Genomic DNA, 14712 nt, shown 5'->3' on the forward strand with positions numbered 1-14712 from the left:
TCATGTGGTGGGATGGGAATATCATGTGGTGCAATATAGTACTAGATTATTAAAGCTGGGAATATCATGTGGTGCAATATATATACAATTGCTGTTTGCGGTAAATCCAAATCTCTTAGTTTCATAGGTTTCCAGAGCGAGAGAAGATACTCTACTGAAGGGTTCAGTATAGTTTACATTATTTTATTTGGCAGTACAGTATACCTGAATGAAAGTGAGCGATTTTTTTTCTGTCATATTTTAATATCATACGAATGCATTCTTACTTGTAAAGCAAAATGTGCTTTTTTTCCGACCAACATTGAAATTATTTTTATTTCCTTAAACATATAACCCATTTCTATTTCGAAGTGAAATAAGCCAAATCAATTGATTTTAACTGCGATGGCATTAATATTAAACACATAGCCTATAAATTAATAGCGGATATCGGAAGTTAACCTCACTAAATTTTTGGGAATCTTTCGCAGTTAACGACTTGTGCGACTGCGTAAATGTGCCACTATCGTAAACAGTAAAGTTACTGAATTAAAAATCTATGCTAATGAGTTTAACGCAAACTTAATTTTACTTAACTTAGCAAGAAATACAAGCGATCACGATGACTGCAATCCGCAGTCATCGTGAGTCGGATTTATCTTGCATGATTTTGAATTATCTTGTGTGATTTGGGAAACCAACAGAACTGTGTCTGGACCAAGACCTTTATTATTAAGTTTTAAGCTCAAACTCAAATAGCATCTGGGACAAATGTATGATCTTAAATGCCTCATGGGCCCCCGATTTTTTTTAACTCAAATAAAACGTTTAACAGGACAAATTTTTAAACTAAATTTTATTTACTAAATATTTACCAAAGCATACATAAGCAGTAATAATGATGATGAAAAGGAAAGAATTCCAAATTTTTATTAATTTTCTGTCTGAATTGTTTGGCCGTAACTGCAAGAAATTTCTGTTGTTTCTTCGACGCGTACAGAAAAATTCATACATGTGTATAAATAGTTATGAACTTTATTTATTACTACAGCTTTCAGCTCCATCTCATGGAATTTTGATTTCCATGAAATATGTAACTTTGGAAAAAAAGTTATTAGAAACTACCTTTATCAAGAATTATACGAGGGCTATCCAGAAAGTAGATTACGTTTTGGAATAAAAAAATAAACAAAGTATAGGAAACAAATTTTATTATATACAGATGAAAGCCACACTCACTACTACTTTTCTACATAGTCACCATACAAATTAAGGCATTTATCGTAGCGATGTACGAGCTTGGAAATTCCTTCGTCGAAAAATTCGGCCGCCTGCGCCTTCAACCACTTCGTTACCTCTTCTTGCAGCTGTGCGTCGTCATCAAAACGCTGCATAGCCAGCCACTTCTTCATTGCTGGGAATAGGTGGAAGTCGCTCGGTGCCAGGTCGGGACTGTACGGCGGATGAGGAAACAACTCCCACTTAAAAGATTCAAGAACTTTACGAGTGACATTTGCCGTGTGGGGCCGGGCGTTGTCGTGAATCAACAAGATCTTAGAGCTCAACATTCCTCTGCGCTTGTTTTGAATTGCTCTTCTGAGTTTTTGGAGAGTTTGGCAATACCTTTGAGAGTTTATTGTAGTGCCTCTTTCCAGGAAGTCCACCAAAATTACACCTTTTCTGTCCCAAAAAACAGTCGCCATCATCTTCCTTGCCGACATTGTTTGCATGCATTTCTTGGGTTTTTGGGGAGAACTTGTGTGCCCCCACTGCATTGATTGCAATTTCGTTTCACAGTTCACATGTTTCACCCATGTTTCGTCACCAGTAACGATGCGATCGAGTAAAGAGTCACCATCCTTATGGTAAGCGTCCAAAAAGTTCAACGCTGCAGCCATTCGCTGATTTTTGTGGTCCTCTGTCAAGATTTTTGGAATCCATCTTGCACAAAACTTGTGGTAACCAAGCTTTTCGCTGATGATTTCGTGCAACAAACTTCGCGAAATTTGTGGAAAACTCAAAGAAAGTTCCGTTATTGTGAAATTTCGATTTTCACGGACTTTAGCATCGACTTTTTCGAGAAGTTCGGCGGTCACTATGCTGGGTCTCCCACTTCGATCTTCGTCGTGAACATTGGTTCGGCCATTTTGAAATCTTATGACCCACTGACGCACTCCACCTTCAGTGATAATGTTGTCCCCATACACTTCACGAAGCTGCCGATAGATTTCTATCGGTTTACAGTTTCTTGCAGTCAGAAACCTTATTACTGAGCGCACCTCGCAGCTCGCGGGATTTTCAATTAACGCAGACATTTCAAACCGTCACAGTATATGAACGGAGCACAGCACGAACCTCTCACTAGCACGGCCAGATGCAGACTGAGCTGCGCAACGCTCTGACCCCAAGATGGCCGCGCTAGCCCCGCCCCTAGCGGACACAGACGGAAACGTAATCTACTTCCTGGATGGCCTACGTAGATGCTTATCTATCAGTTCGATTCTCTCTCTTTCCTTTTTTTTTTTTTTTTTTCCCTATCTATTATTATTATTAGAATTTTCAACTGTGGAAAGAAAACTGTTCACTCCCAAGCAAAGCGATTATTCATATTGCAAAAATTCGTAACTAAAGATTTGTATCTTTTGCCAAATACGAAAAAAGTTTTTGAAATCTTTGAAAAAAAATTTATATCACTGTCTAAATCAATTAGCTCCACATATAAATTTTCTGTAGCATTACTTATGTTCGTTTTTAATGGTAATGAAAGTAATGTAAAACTGGACTAAAAATAATTTAAAATCTTAAACCTTTTTAAATTCTTGTCGTAATAAATAATGTCAGTTAATTTACGAGAAATGTATTCGCCTGCCGCTTAAGATTACTAGAAAGACCAGAAGCGAGCCGCCATTTTCAGATTACCGGTGTTTTAAAACAATTTATGCATGTTCAAGCATCCAAGCTTTCGTTCTTTAAAATAAAAACAAATTTTAAATTCAAGTATTGAATCTATCATGCGCTATATGCCAGACAAACTTGTGTTGCAGTGTCTAAAGTAATTAATGTTTCAGTTCTTATAGATAAGATATAAAATTCAAAATTCCATTAATTTTCATTTGAAAAGAGAAATGTAAGTTGTGTTTCTTCGGGCGCATTCTTAACATTTAATTTTAGAAATTTTCAAAAAAAGAACTTAAGTCTTTATTTATCATATAATAATAAAATATTTGTAAGTAATTTTAAATGTGATGCACTATTTACATTTTTTTCTTTATAAAAGCTTAATAGAAGCATTATATCACATTGTATTATTATATAATGATGCATAGGTAACGTATATATAAGGCAGAATGAATGTCGTGTGGTACGATTTTACAATTACTGCTTATTCTATTATTTTAATTTGATATGCCTTAAAGTTCTGAAGAAAAATAATCTTTCATTTGGCATTTAGTTGTGAAATCCCGCTATAGATGGCGCCACATCCTACAAATAGAAGAGAATCACCTAAACGTTATAAAACAATTCTAAACAAAAAAAAACTTAAATGATGTAATTATGTAGATATTTTAGCTTTTACTCAATCAAGGAATAGCTACGTATTTAAAATATTTCATCATATAGTAATTTTTTAAACATATATGGGACTTTAAAATATACTCATGACAATTTTTGCGTTGCCTATTTATCAGTTTTTCTTATTTTTACAGGTGATTCTGATGCCGAATCCAGTGGAAGCGGTAGCGGCAGTGGATTCGGAGAAGAAGAACCAACAGAAGACAACTTTGGAGATATTTACTTTTCGACGCCCTCGTCACCACCTCATTTCATTCCCGATCATCAACCACCATCAGAAGAGTCATCTGCTAACACCAGATGGCAGCACAGTACATTCCTAATATTCTTGTCTGCTTTAACTGTTTTCTTATGGAATAAAGTACAAATACAAGTCGCTACAAATAACAATTAACGAAGACAAAGAATTTAGACCTCGGATCTCAATTAAGTGCTTCCTAACTACATCTAAAGAGCTAATTATCATGCTGCCTTCAAATGGACAGAGGCCTAAAAAAACAGAAACTTTTGTACAACATTTTTTGTTTAATTACAGTGAGATTTGTTTAATATTATGGTCGATTAAGAATAGATGTTTCTTGGATGAACTATTTTGTGTTTTAATAGTACAATGTGTGATCTTAACTTCCTAGGATATGCTCAGTTGTGATACGTCATTGAGCCTTTTCTTGTTTCATGAATTCTATTTTATACAAACACCTTTTTTTTTTGACAGTAATACGAGTCTTGAGATATTTGCATGAGAAGTATTGATAGATACAGAAGTGACATTATTTTTATACTAGAATCTCTTGTTACACCATGATTCATACCTTCAGAAAAATGCATTTGATGTTCGGACTCTGAGATGAGACTTTAGTGCTTAGTTGTCGAGAAGAAACATCAGTCATAGTGCTTTCTTTTCGTGCAGGTGCTTACATCTGTATAAAATGTATATTTCGGCATGAAATAAATCGTTGAATATAGTATAAATTAATAATTGTGTGTATGTGTTTTATTTAATTTGCATGTTATTAACTGAAAAGTGGCAAATGAAAAATTCTTCAAAGGGTCATTTTATCAATTTATAGAAAAGGTACTTGCATATTAGTTATTTTATTTTTCGGCCTGTTTCTAAAATAATGCTGATTAATTAATGCATAATTACTAATAAATCATTACTGCAGAATTTTAAATATACTTGTTTCCAAAAGTTAGGCAACAAACAGAAAACTGATGACAGCTCAAAACGTACACAAGAAAAATAGACAAAGCTTCGGGGAAAATATTTTATACCCCTTTTCACTTAAAAACACTTGAAAATATTATACAGATTATTTGAATTTTATGGTATCATCAGGAACATAAATTCTAAATTCAGTCAAACATAATAAATACCCCCCCCCCAAAAAAAACATCTACGAGGGCTATCCAGAAAGTAGATTACGTTTTGGAATAAAAAAATAAACAAAGTATAGGAAACAAATTTTATTATATACAGATGAAAGCCACACTCAAATACTACTTTTCTACATAGTCACCATACAAATTAAGGCATTTATCGTAGCGATGTACGAGCTTGGAAATTCCTTCGTCGAAAAATTCGGCCGCCTGCGCCTTCAACCACTTCGTTACCTCTTCTTGCAGCTGTGCGTCGTCATCAAAACGCTGCATAGCCAGCCACTTCTTCATTGCTGGGAATAGGTGGAAGTCGCTCGGTGCCAGGTCGGGACTGTACGGCGGATGAGGAAACAACTCCCACTTAAAAGATTCAAGAACTTTACGAGTGACATTTGCCGTGTGGGGCCGGGCGTTGTCGTGAATCAACAAGATCTTAGAGCTCAACATTCCTCTGCGCTTGTTTTGAATTGCTCTTCTGAGTTTTTGGAGAGTTTGGCAATACCTTTGAGAGTTTATTGTAGTGCCTCTTTCCAGGAAGTCCACCAAAATTACACCTTTTCTGTCCCAAAAAACAGTCGCCATCATCTTCCTTGCCGACATTGTTTGCATGCATTTCTTGGGTTTTTGGGGAGAACTTGTGTGCCCCCACTGCATTGATTGCAATTTCGTTTCACAGTTCACATGTTTCACCCATGTTTCGTCACCAATAACGATGCGATCGAGTAAAGAGTCACCATCCTTATGGTAAGCGTCCAAAAAGTTCAACGCTGCAGCCATTCGCTGATTTTTGTGGTCCTCTGTCAAGATTTTTGGAATCCATCTTGCACAAAACTTGTGGTAACCAAGCTTTTCGCTGATGATTTCGTGCAACAAACTTCGCGAAATTTGTGGAAAACTCAAAGAAAGTTCCGTTATTGTGAAATTTCGATTTTCACGGACTTTAGCATCGACTTTTTCGAGAAGTTCGGCGGTCACTATGCTGGGTCTCCCACTTCGATCTTCGTCGTGAACATTGGTTCGGCCATTTTGAAATCTTATGACCCACTGACGCACTCCACCTTCAGTGATAATGTTGTCCCCATACACTTCACGAAGCTGCCGATAGATTTCTATCGGTTTACAGTTTTTTGCAGTCAGAAACCTTATTACTGAGCGCACCTCGCAGCTCGCGGGATTTTCAATTAACGCAGACATTTCAAACCGTCACAGTATCTGAACGGAGCACAGCACGAACCTCTCACTAGCACGGCTAGATGCAGACTGAGCTGCGCAACGCTCTGACCCCAAGATGGCCGCGCTAGCCCCGCCCCTAGCGGACACAGACGGAAACGTAATCTACTTCCTGGATGGCCCTCGTAAATACTGGGTATGATTTCACCAAACAGCAATAGAAGCCTGCATGCTGTTTTTGATGTAAATGAGCTTCATGAGTAGCAATGTCTATTCATCAAGTAAGCAGTTTTATCCCCATCTAGAGTTTGAGGAGGGGGTTATATAAGCCAGCAACATGCCTCTCGAGAATGTTCCACGTGTCCTCTGTGGGGTTAAGGTCAGGAAAGTACGCTGGCCTTTCCATTCTGACTATAGTTTTTCCTTCAAGAAACTGGAGCATGAGGAAAGCAATGTGAAAGATGTTTTCCAAATGAAAGGTGTCGCCAATTGTGGCAGCATATGGGTGAACAATAGGATCTATTATGTCGGTCTCTTCGTCTTTGAACCTCTGAGCATTGAGAGTTCCATGTGGCAGCACATACAATTTTGTGCACCCACCTAAAGGTACTCTTCCACATACAAAAACACTACCTCCTGCTTCAGTATCTCTTTCCGATATGTTAAACGGAAGATATAAAGTGTTTGTTTCTGTCCCTATGTGAACAACACCGAGAATCTTAAAGCAAGTGGGATTCATCAGTGAACAGAATAGACCTCCACTGATTTTCAATCCAGTTTAAGTGACTACATGGCCCAATTCAAACACCCTCTTCCATCATGGGAGTCAAGCAGGATACACAATGCCCAATACCAAGTACACAAAGCTCTTTCTTGTACTGTTCTGCATAGTGTCATGGCTTATATTGTCCTTCCGGTGACAGAAATAAGTGCGAATCTAAGCTGAGATGGAGTTGTGGTCTTGTTGCGAAGTGCATTTACTTACAAATATGGTTACCTGCAAAAGCTGTAGCTTTTGGCCTATCTTTGATAGGTCTTCGAGAGGCTGAACCAGTAGTTAGAAACTGGTTTCACAAGTTTGAAAGGATTTGAATCCCATTCATATTCTTTGGTTTAATAACCTGCTTGCCATGGAACAACATTTGCAACATCAGCTAATCTTTTTCTGCTTCTAATCAATCTATGGCTCTTTAACACAATTCTGCTGGCAAATGCTGCCTCTAACTCTTTTTACACTTTTGCTGTCTCGTAATTGTTTAATATATTATTTAATAATGTACTCTTAAACAACTAATTTTAACTGTTTCATGTTTATGTAAAGCACTGGTAGCATCACAGTTTTGCGTAATGATACTCGATTCAGCTTGCTTTTATTCGTAATTCAAATTTCAAGAATTTTGAACTACTTTTAACCAATTTATTGCAATTTATCAATTTGTTATTCAACTTTTGGTATATTTAATTATGGTAAAGCAATTGAGACGTAAGAGGAGAGATTCCTTCCTGAAGGACTTTTTAAGGGAAACTGGCTGTTACACATGTTACATATGGAGAAAATCACAAAAACCAGAATTCGAACCTGGAATGAACTACCAGTGTTCAGTGATTTTACCGCTTGGTTGCTGGTGGGCTGCTTAACTTTTGAAAACCAGTGTGTGTTAACACTGATTGGGACTATAGCTTAACTAGACATTTGAAAAAATTTAGATGATTTCATTGTCTTTTTCAAGAAAGCCAAATATGTATCTACCGTAAATCAAGTAACAATACTTTAGTTTTTTATTGAAGCAAGTACTAAACAGTTAAAATATAATAACGTTTACCAAGTAAAAGAAATACTTTATTATAAAAATAACTAAATAAATGACACTTATATTCTATAAAAAAAATCTTATGTGGACACCATATAACTTCCTTAGCCAAATGTCCTATTAAATTATACACATTTATTTACATTTTATACACATTTACATTCATTTTCTTGATATAATTTGAGGCTAGTGGTGGGATTGAGAAACGTTCAACTTTTTTGATATAGTCTTGCAATGCCATTGTAGAGGGAAGAAGATTATTTAAAAAAACAAATAAATGCTAAGCAAAGTATACTAAATTCTCTGAGAGAACTAAATACATAGCAATCAGGGGCGCCACTAGTCGCCTCTACGTTAGGATTCAAAAGATCCAAATAATGGGGGGGGGAGAAAGAACGATTCAGCACAAGATTCACGAGACTGAAGTATTTAAATACCCAAACCTGAAAATAATAATTATCATGCTAAATGGCAAATTTTTGTAGTTAGTTGTTACGTAATTGCAAAAGTGTTATCTCATGGAAAAAAAGCAAAGGAATCCGGCAGCAGCTCACCATAGGATAACGAAATCATATGGTTTCACAATTCCAAGATCCTCATGTTGATGAAGGATGGTCAGTGGTGGTATCGCCTTTTGAAACAAAAATCTAACCACTGGATTGTGACGTCACAAACTGGTGGCTCACAACTAGGGTTGGCCACCCAATTATTTTTGTAAATATTCATATACTCAATCAATAAGAAAAACTTGTTGAAAAGTGTGCACAGGAAACACAACAGCTTAGTTCCTGCGAAAATAACAAAATGGTTCTTCACTAAGCAGAATAGTTTTTTTCAGCTTGAGAAAAAGTATTCTTGCTTAATCTTCTTGGAAATTCATTGAAAATTTCTTTAATTCAACGTTAATTTAAGATTGAATTTTGCTTTAATTTAAAATGTATTAGGCACGTTTCCCTTTCTTTTTTGGAGGAAGGTGGTTAAAAAGAAATTTGGTATGCAAAGAAAGAGTTACTGAAAAATTTTAAGTGTTAGGATTTTCGTAAAAGCAAGTGTATAGGATACTGTACTATTTCCATTTGTGTTTGCATATAAAATACAATTTATGTTTCACTTTAAGCTAAACACACTATATTTTAGCAAGATAAATATATTTATACTTTTAGTTTCTATAATGCCGCTCAGAAGGTATAGTGGTTAGGGTAGCCGACTACCATACCAAAGGGCTGGGGTTCACATCCCGGAGAAGGCATGGTTGTAACTGTCCGTACGTTCATAGGAGGCAGTGGTGGCTCATCTATTAAGTGCCTCCCTAATAAAGCAACCACCACTTCCGGCCTTAGTTGTGGCCAACGTCTATGATGACTTGTGCCCGCCATTGCAGGGAAAAAAGTTTCTGTAATTAACTAGATTTCAACGATTAAGTACACTTGCTTTCGATACAAGTTTTAGTCGGTTTTTCTTTGAATGTTTATATTCGAGTAGAGCTTATGCTTCTTCGCGTGGAAACTACGGTTTTCACAAATTTATAACAGACAAACGGTGGAGGTTAAAAAAATAATTCTTGCAGCAAATTCATATGACAGTGCATAAATGTTTCCTGCCAGAGCCACTGGTTTCAGTTAAAACATTTTCCGACGGATGATGCTGCAGATAGTAAACTCATAAATCAAAGAAATAAAATTGAAAATCACATTACAATTTTTCTAAACTTTTTTAATGAATGAAAATTACATAAAAATATTTTTGAACTGTCCACCATCAGCCGCAATCACATGTCATAATCGGAGAACGAAATTAGCAGACATTTCAAGGTAAATTGGCCAATGGAATGGCTTTCGTAACTGACTGTTTCTTCAAGTTTCTCAAGTGTTCGAGGATTTTTCCATTACACTGCATCCTTTATGTGACCCCCAAGGGATGATATCGCATGGACTGAAGTCTGGTGAATACGGTTGCCACTCTGTTTCCTTTACTGTGAAGCATGGCTAATTGAAAGCAATTACATGGTTATTAAAATAATTTTCTAAGAAACCGAAAACTGCAGCAGTCGCTTGAGGCCTTGCACCATCTTGCATGAACCAGTATGTCGTGGATGATTCGACGAAAACATCTTCGATGGCCACAAAAACGTGGAAATTTGAACAAATCGTTATGAAGTCACTGTATCATGTAGAAAAAGGGGTTCATTTGTATCTCTTGTGGAAACAGCTGCCCATACAGTCACTTTTTGAGAAAGTCATTGTGGAACACTTAAGCCTCGTTCACAAGAGCAGATTCGACCGGTAGCGAAAACCGGTTCTTCCAACGTGTCCCGTTCACATGGCACAAGCATTAACTGCCTCGCCGAATTGAAGGTAGAACTTGGTTGAATGTTTCCTACCTTTCGGGAGCAGGGCAAATGGGGAGATTTCCCGTACTATACTGCGCGGTTCACTTAATTTTAGTTACTGCTCGCTGGACTGTCAGCGACACAATCGCGCTGATAGATGTCTGGGGATGTGATAGCATCCCCCCTCCAAATTAGATAGAACTGTACAAGATACGGAAATTGTAGACAAATACAGACAAGGTTATCTGATGCTAGGTATTCCAGAAATATCGTTCAAATTAAAACTAAAGTTAAGACAAGTGCATATCGGCTTCAACGCAAAAAGGGACTCGGTACCTTTTGAATGGTTTTTTTTTTTTTTTTTTTTTTTTTTAATTTAAGCATTTTCATCTACTTTTTATGAATATTACTAAATGGTTTTGCGAGACAAAATAATTTTAAGCTGAAAAAAAGTTTTTGCTAGCATTTTTTTTTTAATTTAAATTTTTGAAAAAAAATTTTACAATTAAAATGTCTTTCTTCTCCTACAATTTTCAATGTCTCCCCCCCAGTTTTTTATTGTATTTATTAGAGTGTTCTTAATAACTTCAAGGAATGATTTTGCAATTAATGAATTAGTTTCTGAGAAAAAAATACACTTTTATCTAAAATCTTTAAAACAAATATGATCTCAGTCACATTTTCATTTCAAATAATTTTTTCTGAAAGTATTTTGCAAAATTCATCCTTGTTTCTATAAATTATATAATTTTATATAAACAGTAAAAATAATAAAAAATTTAGTCCATACCTGTATATGTTTTAGGAGTAAAAGGATTTATTGAAAAAAGTGGAAAAGGTTTCTCAGTTTGCATTTGCAGTTTAAAGAATACAAACTGTCTAAATAGACATTTAATCATTTCAAATCTTTAAAATTTTATTACTGAATTTCAATATACACATATGTATATAAATCAAACCTAGTGCTATTTATTCAATTGGTAAATATAAACATAAATTACAATCTTTTTTTTAAAACCTTATGTGGCCAGACAAATTGCAAAAACTCATAAAACGCAAACAGAATTTTTCTTTACCTGTTTTTGTTTTGTAAAACACGTTCAAAACAATTTTAATACATTACTTAATTATAATATTGCTGCGTGCGTACGGGTTTGTAATAGATTGATAATAGTTCGTAAATGATGGTCATTGCACTCAAATCCGATGATAGCTTAATTAAGTTTATTTTATCAACATAAACACTTCAAAGTTCTGGAATTTTCCACAGAAATATTCATATAAGTGTTTAGCATATCACTAAGTATAATCAGTAGTTATGCTTCAATCTAATAAGAACGTTAAACACAACGGAATGCAAAACGAATCTTAAGAGAAAAATAACTCAAAAATATCTCCAATCTCACGCTGAACTAACAACTGGTAACAATAACAACTTATATAGCATAAATAATGTCATGAAAATAGTGTGGTATAATGAAATTATTACTTTGAAACCGATGTTTCGAATTGATGCCCAAGAAGAACCAGTATTTTCCATTCTGCTTCATTGCATATCTTTCAAAAAAGTACAAAATCATCCAATTAATTTCCTTTACCATTTTTTTTTTAAATGCGAAAAGTTTGTTTTGTAAGCTGTAAAAAAGTCGGAAGTTTGTAACCGATATATTTTTAGATATGAAATTTTAAAATTAATGGGTGTCAAAAAGTCTAAAAATATGAACGATTTTCAAAAATTCTCCCAAAATATTTTTAAAAAAAATTACGCTAAAAATTTCATTTAATTTTTTTTTCTTTCACAGTGTGTTATGGTGCAAACTATAATATTCTGAGATTCTCAGTTTATTTGTTAATATTTGCAAAAAGTCGTTTCAACTTTAAATTTGAAAAAAATCTAATCCTCTAAAAATCAAAAGCGTGACACCACATCCACAAGCAGTGTATGTACAAAGTTTGAGTTCTATATCTTATCGGGAAGCAGTTTAAAAATCCATTACCATCTTTTAACCATAGCGACAAGCACCAAGAGTGAACTAAATAACAGCTTATAAAATAATAATAATAATTAAAAAGCATATATTTTTCAGGAACCATTACGAAAGTTCAGGTACCAGTTGCGAAAGTACAGATTACAAAATTAACAACAGTAAACCACGTTAAAAATGTGTAAACAGTATTAGAAATCTGCCAATTCGGAGACGTGATTGTTCAGAGAGGCTTTAGGTGTAAAGGGGAAGGAAGGCGGTGGTCTTCTGAACGGGTCCTAAAGACGAAACTCTTTCATGTCTCCTTTTTCTCCCCTTGCTAACGGCAGCTGTGCGAAGGAGCGTTGCATGTGAACGGGGCTATATATGAGGGTTCTCAGTTCCCCAAATTCGCCAATTTTGCATATTGACGAATTCATCGAGATGGAAATGTGCTTCATCTGAAAGCCATACAAAGTTCACATCCCCCTCCCCCCAATATTGCCATCATCAATAATTTCAAGCTTTTTATTCGCAAACATGTTCCTTTCCTCATCAGATGCAGTTTGAAGCGGTTGCCATGTTTGAATTTTGTACTGGAACTAGACCTTGCACTACGCATTATCCGTACGCCCTGCTGTTTTGCTCAATTGGCATGCGCCCGGAGTTTTTTGGACTGATTTTCTATGGGAGCGTGCAATTTTTCCCTCAACGGCCCGTACATTTATTTCTGCAACAGCCGACAGATCTCGTCCAACCGTTCCGACATTCTCATACGCAACACTACTTGTTCGCTGGAATTTTTTATGCAAGATTTTTACTGTATTCGGTTGTGGACCATTAGCGACTTTGAATTTGCCCTGGAAGCTTTTTCTTGCTGCTGTAATACTCTCCCTCAGTCGATGGAATTCTAGTACAAGGAATCCAGTCCTTTCTTTTAACGAATACGTCATTTTCAGTACTTTCTTGCCGCATCTGCTGTTCGTCCAGTCACAGATAACTCTTTTGAATTCAGAAGGTCAAGTGGATGCGTATTTTGACTTGCATACATTAAAACTTGAAATAACAGTAGAAGGGACTGTAACGTCTTAAGCTATTTTATCGACCACCACGAAGTTCTGATCAAAAGAATGGTCACCTCGAAAGTTCCCACGGACAGAATATTTCTTAATGAATTCTCGGAAAGAGGAAGTGACCAGAAGTCACAAAACAATCTCAAATTTTTATTCCTCTTATAGTTGTTCGAAGGGAGACATTCTTCGTTCTCTTTCATCAGTTTATAGGTTTCAGTGTCTCAGACCACCCGGTTTGAGGCCCCATTTGGAACCGAAAAGTTCTCACGGACTTTTTTCCAGGCTGTCTTCATCATATCCAGTTATTAAAGTGCTCTCGTCAATCAAGAGGCGCTTCTAAAAATTACGGACAAATGAGGATCCTGGGATTCGTTCCAACACGCCCAGGACAACTTGAACAAAAATCATGGAACGCAGTTCCAGTGAGAGAAAGTGAGAGTGAATTGCAGTAAGTATAGAGAGAAACTTTCTGTCCGTTTTCCAGCTCGGCCACGAGCAAATTTTATTTTCGCTCTGCGTAGAGCGATATTGGTATCTCTGCCAAGAGATTACAGCGAGGTAGCTGGGTTCACCGCTACCTTACGGAGGAGCACCCCACTCAGAACCAGTTCAGTCCGCAACCACCGGCTTAGAGTTTCGATTAATTCAACACAGCCTCATCTTGAACTATTTCCAAACAAGAACTTTCATCTTGGCTGAGTTCTAAACAGGAACTTTATTCACACCGTATGGAACTGGTTATATTTCTTTTCCCCTCACCCTACTGTGAGAACAATATTTTATAAATTTATTTATTTTTAATTTTTGCATAGAAAGCCTTCGAATTCGTCACAGGACTTGCAGCGCGATCTGTCAGAAAGTTTTTGACCTAAAACCAGGAATTCTGGGAGGAAAAATTTACGCTCTATCACGCGAGTTTACTGCAAGAATTATTTTTTTTAACCTAAACCGTTTTCCTGTTGTAAATGTTTGAAAAGTCAGTCTATTTTAGTAATTATTAATATGTATAGCGATCAGATTCCTTTATAAGCATTTACCTTCCATGTAATGATCCAGCTTTGCAAAAATATATTTTTCAATGAGTGGGTCTTCGAATTGCTTAAACATTAAATGTAGTGTGTCCGAGAAAGGTAAATTCAAGCTTTGTATTTATAAACATAGATCTTAGGTTATATATACCTCTCCGAAATAGTCAAAAATAAAGTAGAGAATTTTGTGAAAATACTGTAAAAATTCGAGAAAGAGGTTGTCGTAAATATATAAAAGTTTTAATTTCTTCTACGTAGAATTTCCGAACACAAAAAGCTGCAATTAGTAAAGTACTCATCATGTTTTAATTAATTAAAAAATGCAAAATATTCGACATCTTTAAGTGTAAAATCATAATTGATTTTACAATAAAGCACAGAGTTTGTACGCTACATAGAATTTGT

At 35.8% G+C, this 14712-nt stretch overlaps 1 protein-coding gene and 1 long non-coding RNA gene across 2 annotated transcripts in view; one reads left to right on the forward strand and one right to left on the reverse strand.

Moving 5' to 3' along the window:
- Positions 1-4531, forward strand: part of LOC118192072 (glypican-6-like) — a 419518-nt gene extending 414987 nt beyond the window's left edge. Inside the window, exon 9 of the mRNA XM_085825209.1 lies at positions 3687-4531. Within this exon, the coding sequence (XP_085681335.1) occupies positions 3687-3946 (260 nt within the window). The 3' untranslated portion in view covers positions 3947-4531. The remainder of the gene's footprint in view (positions 1-3686) is intronic.
- The window catches only part of LOC118192071 (uncharacterized), a 296284-nt gene that overhangs the window by 209617 nt on the left and 71955 nt on the right, over positions 1-14712 (reverse strand). The window lies entirely within an intron of this gene.

This window comes from Stegodyphus dumicola, chromosome 10, assembly GCF_044657685.1.
Source record: "Stegodyphus dumicola isolate Sdum_Otavi_A_Nest chromosome 10, ASM4465768v1".
NCBI lineage: Eukaryota > Metazoa > Arthropoda > Arachnida > Araneae > Eresidae > Stegodyphus > Stegodyphus dumicola.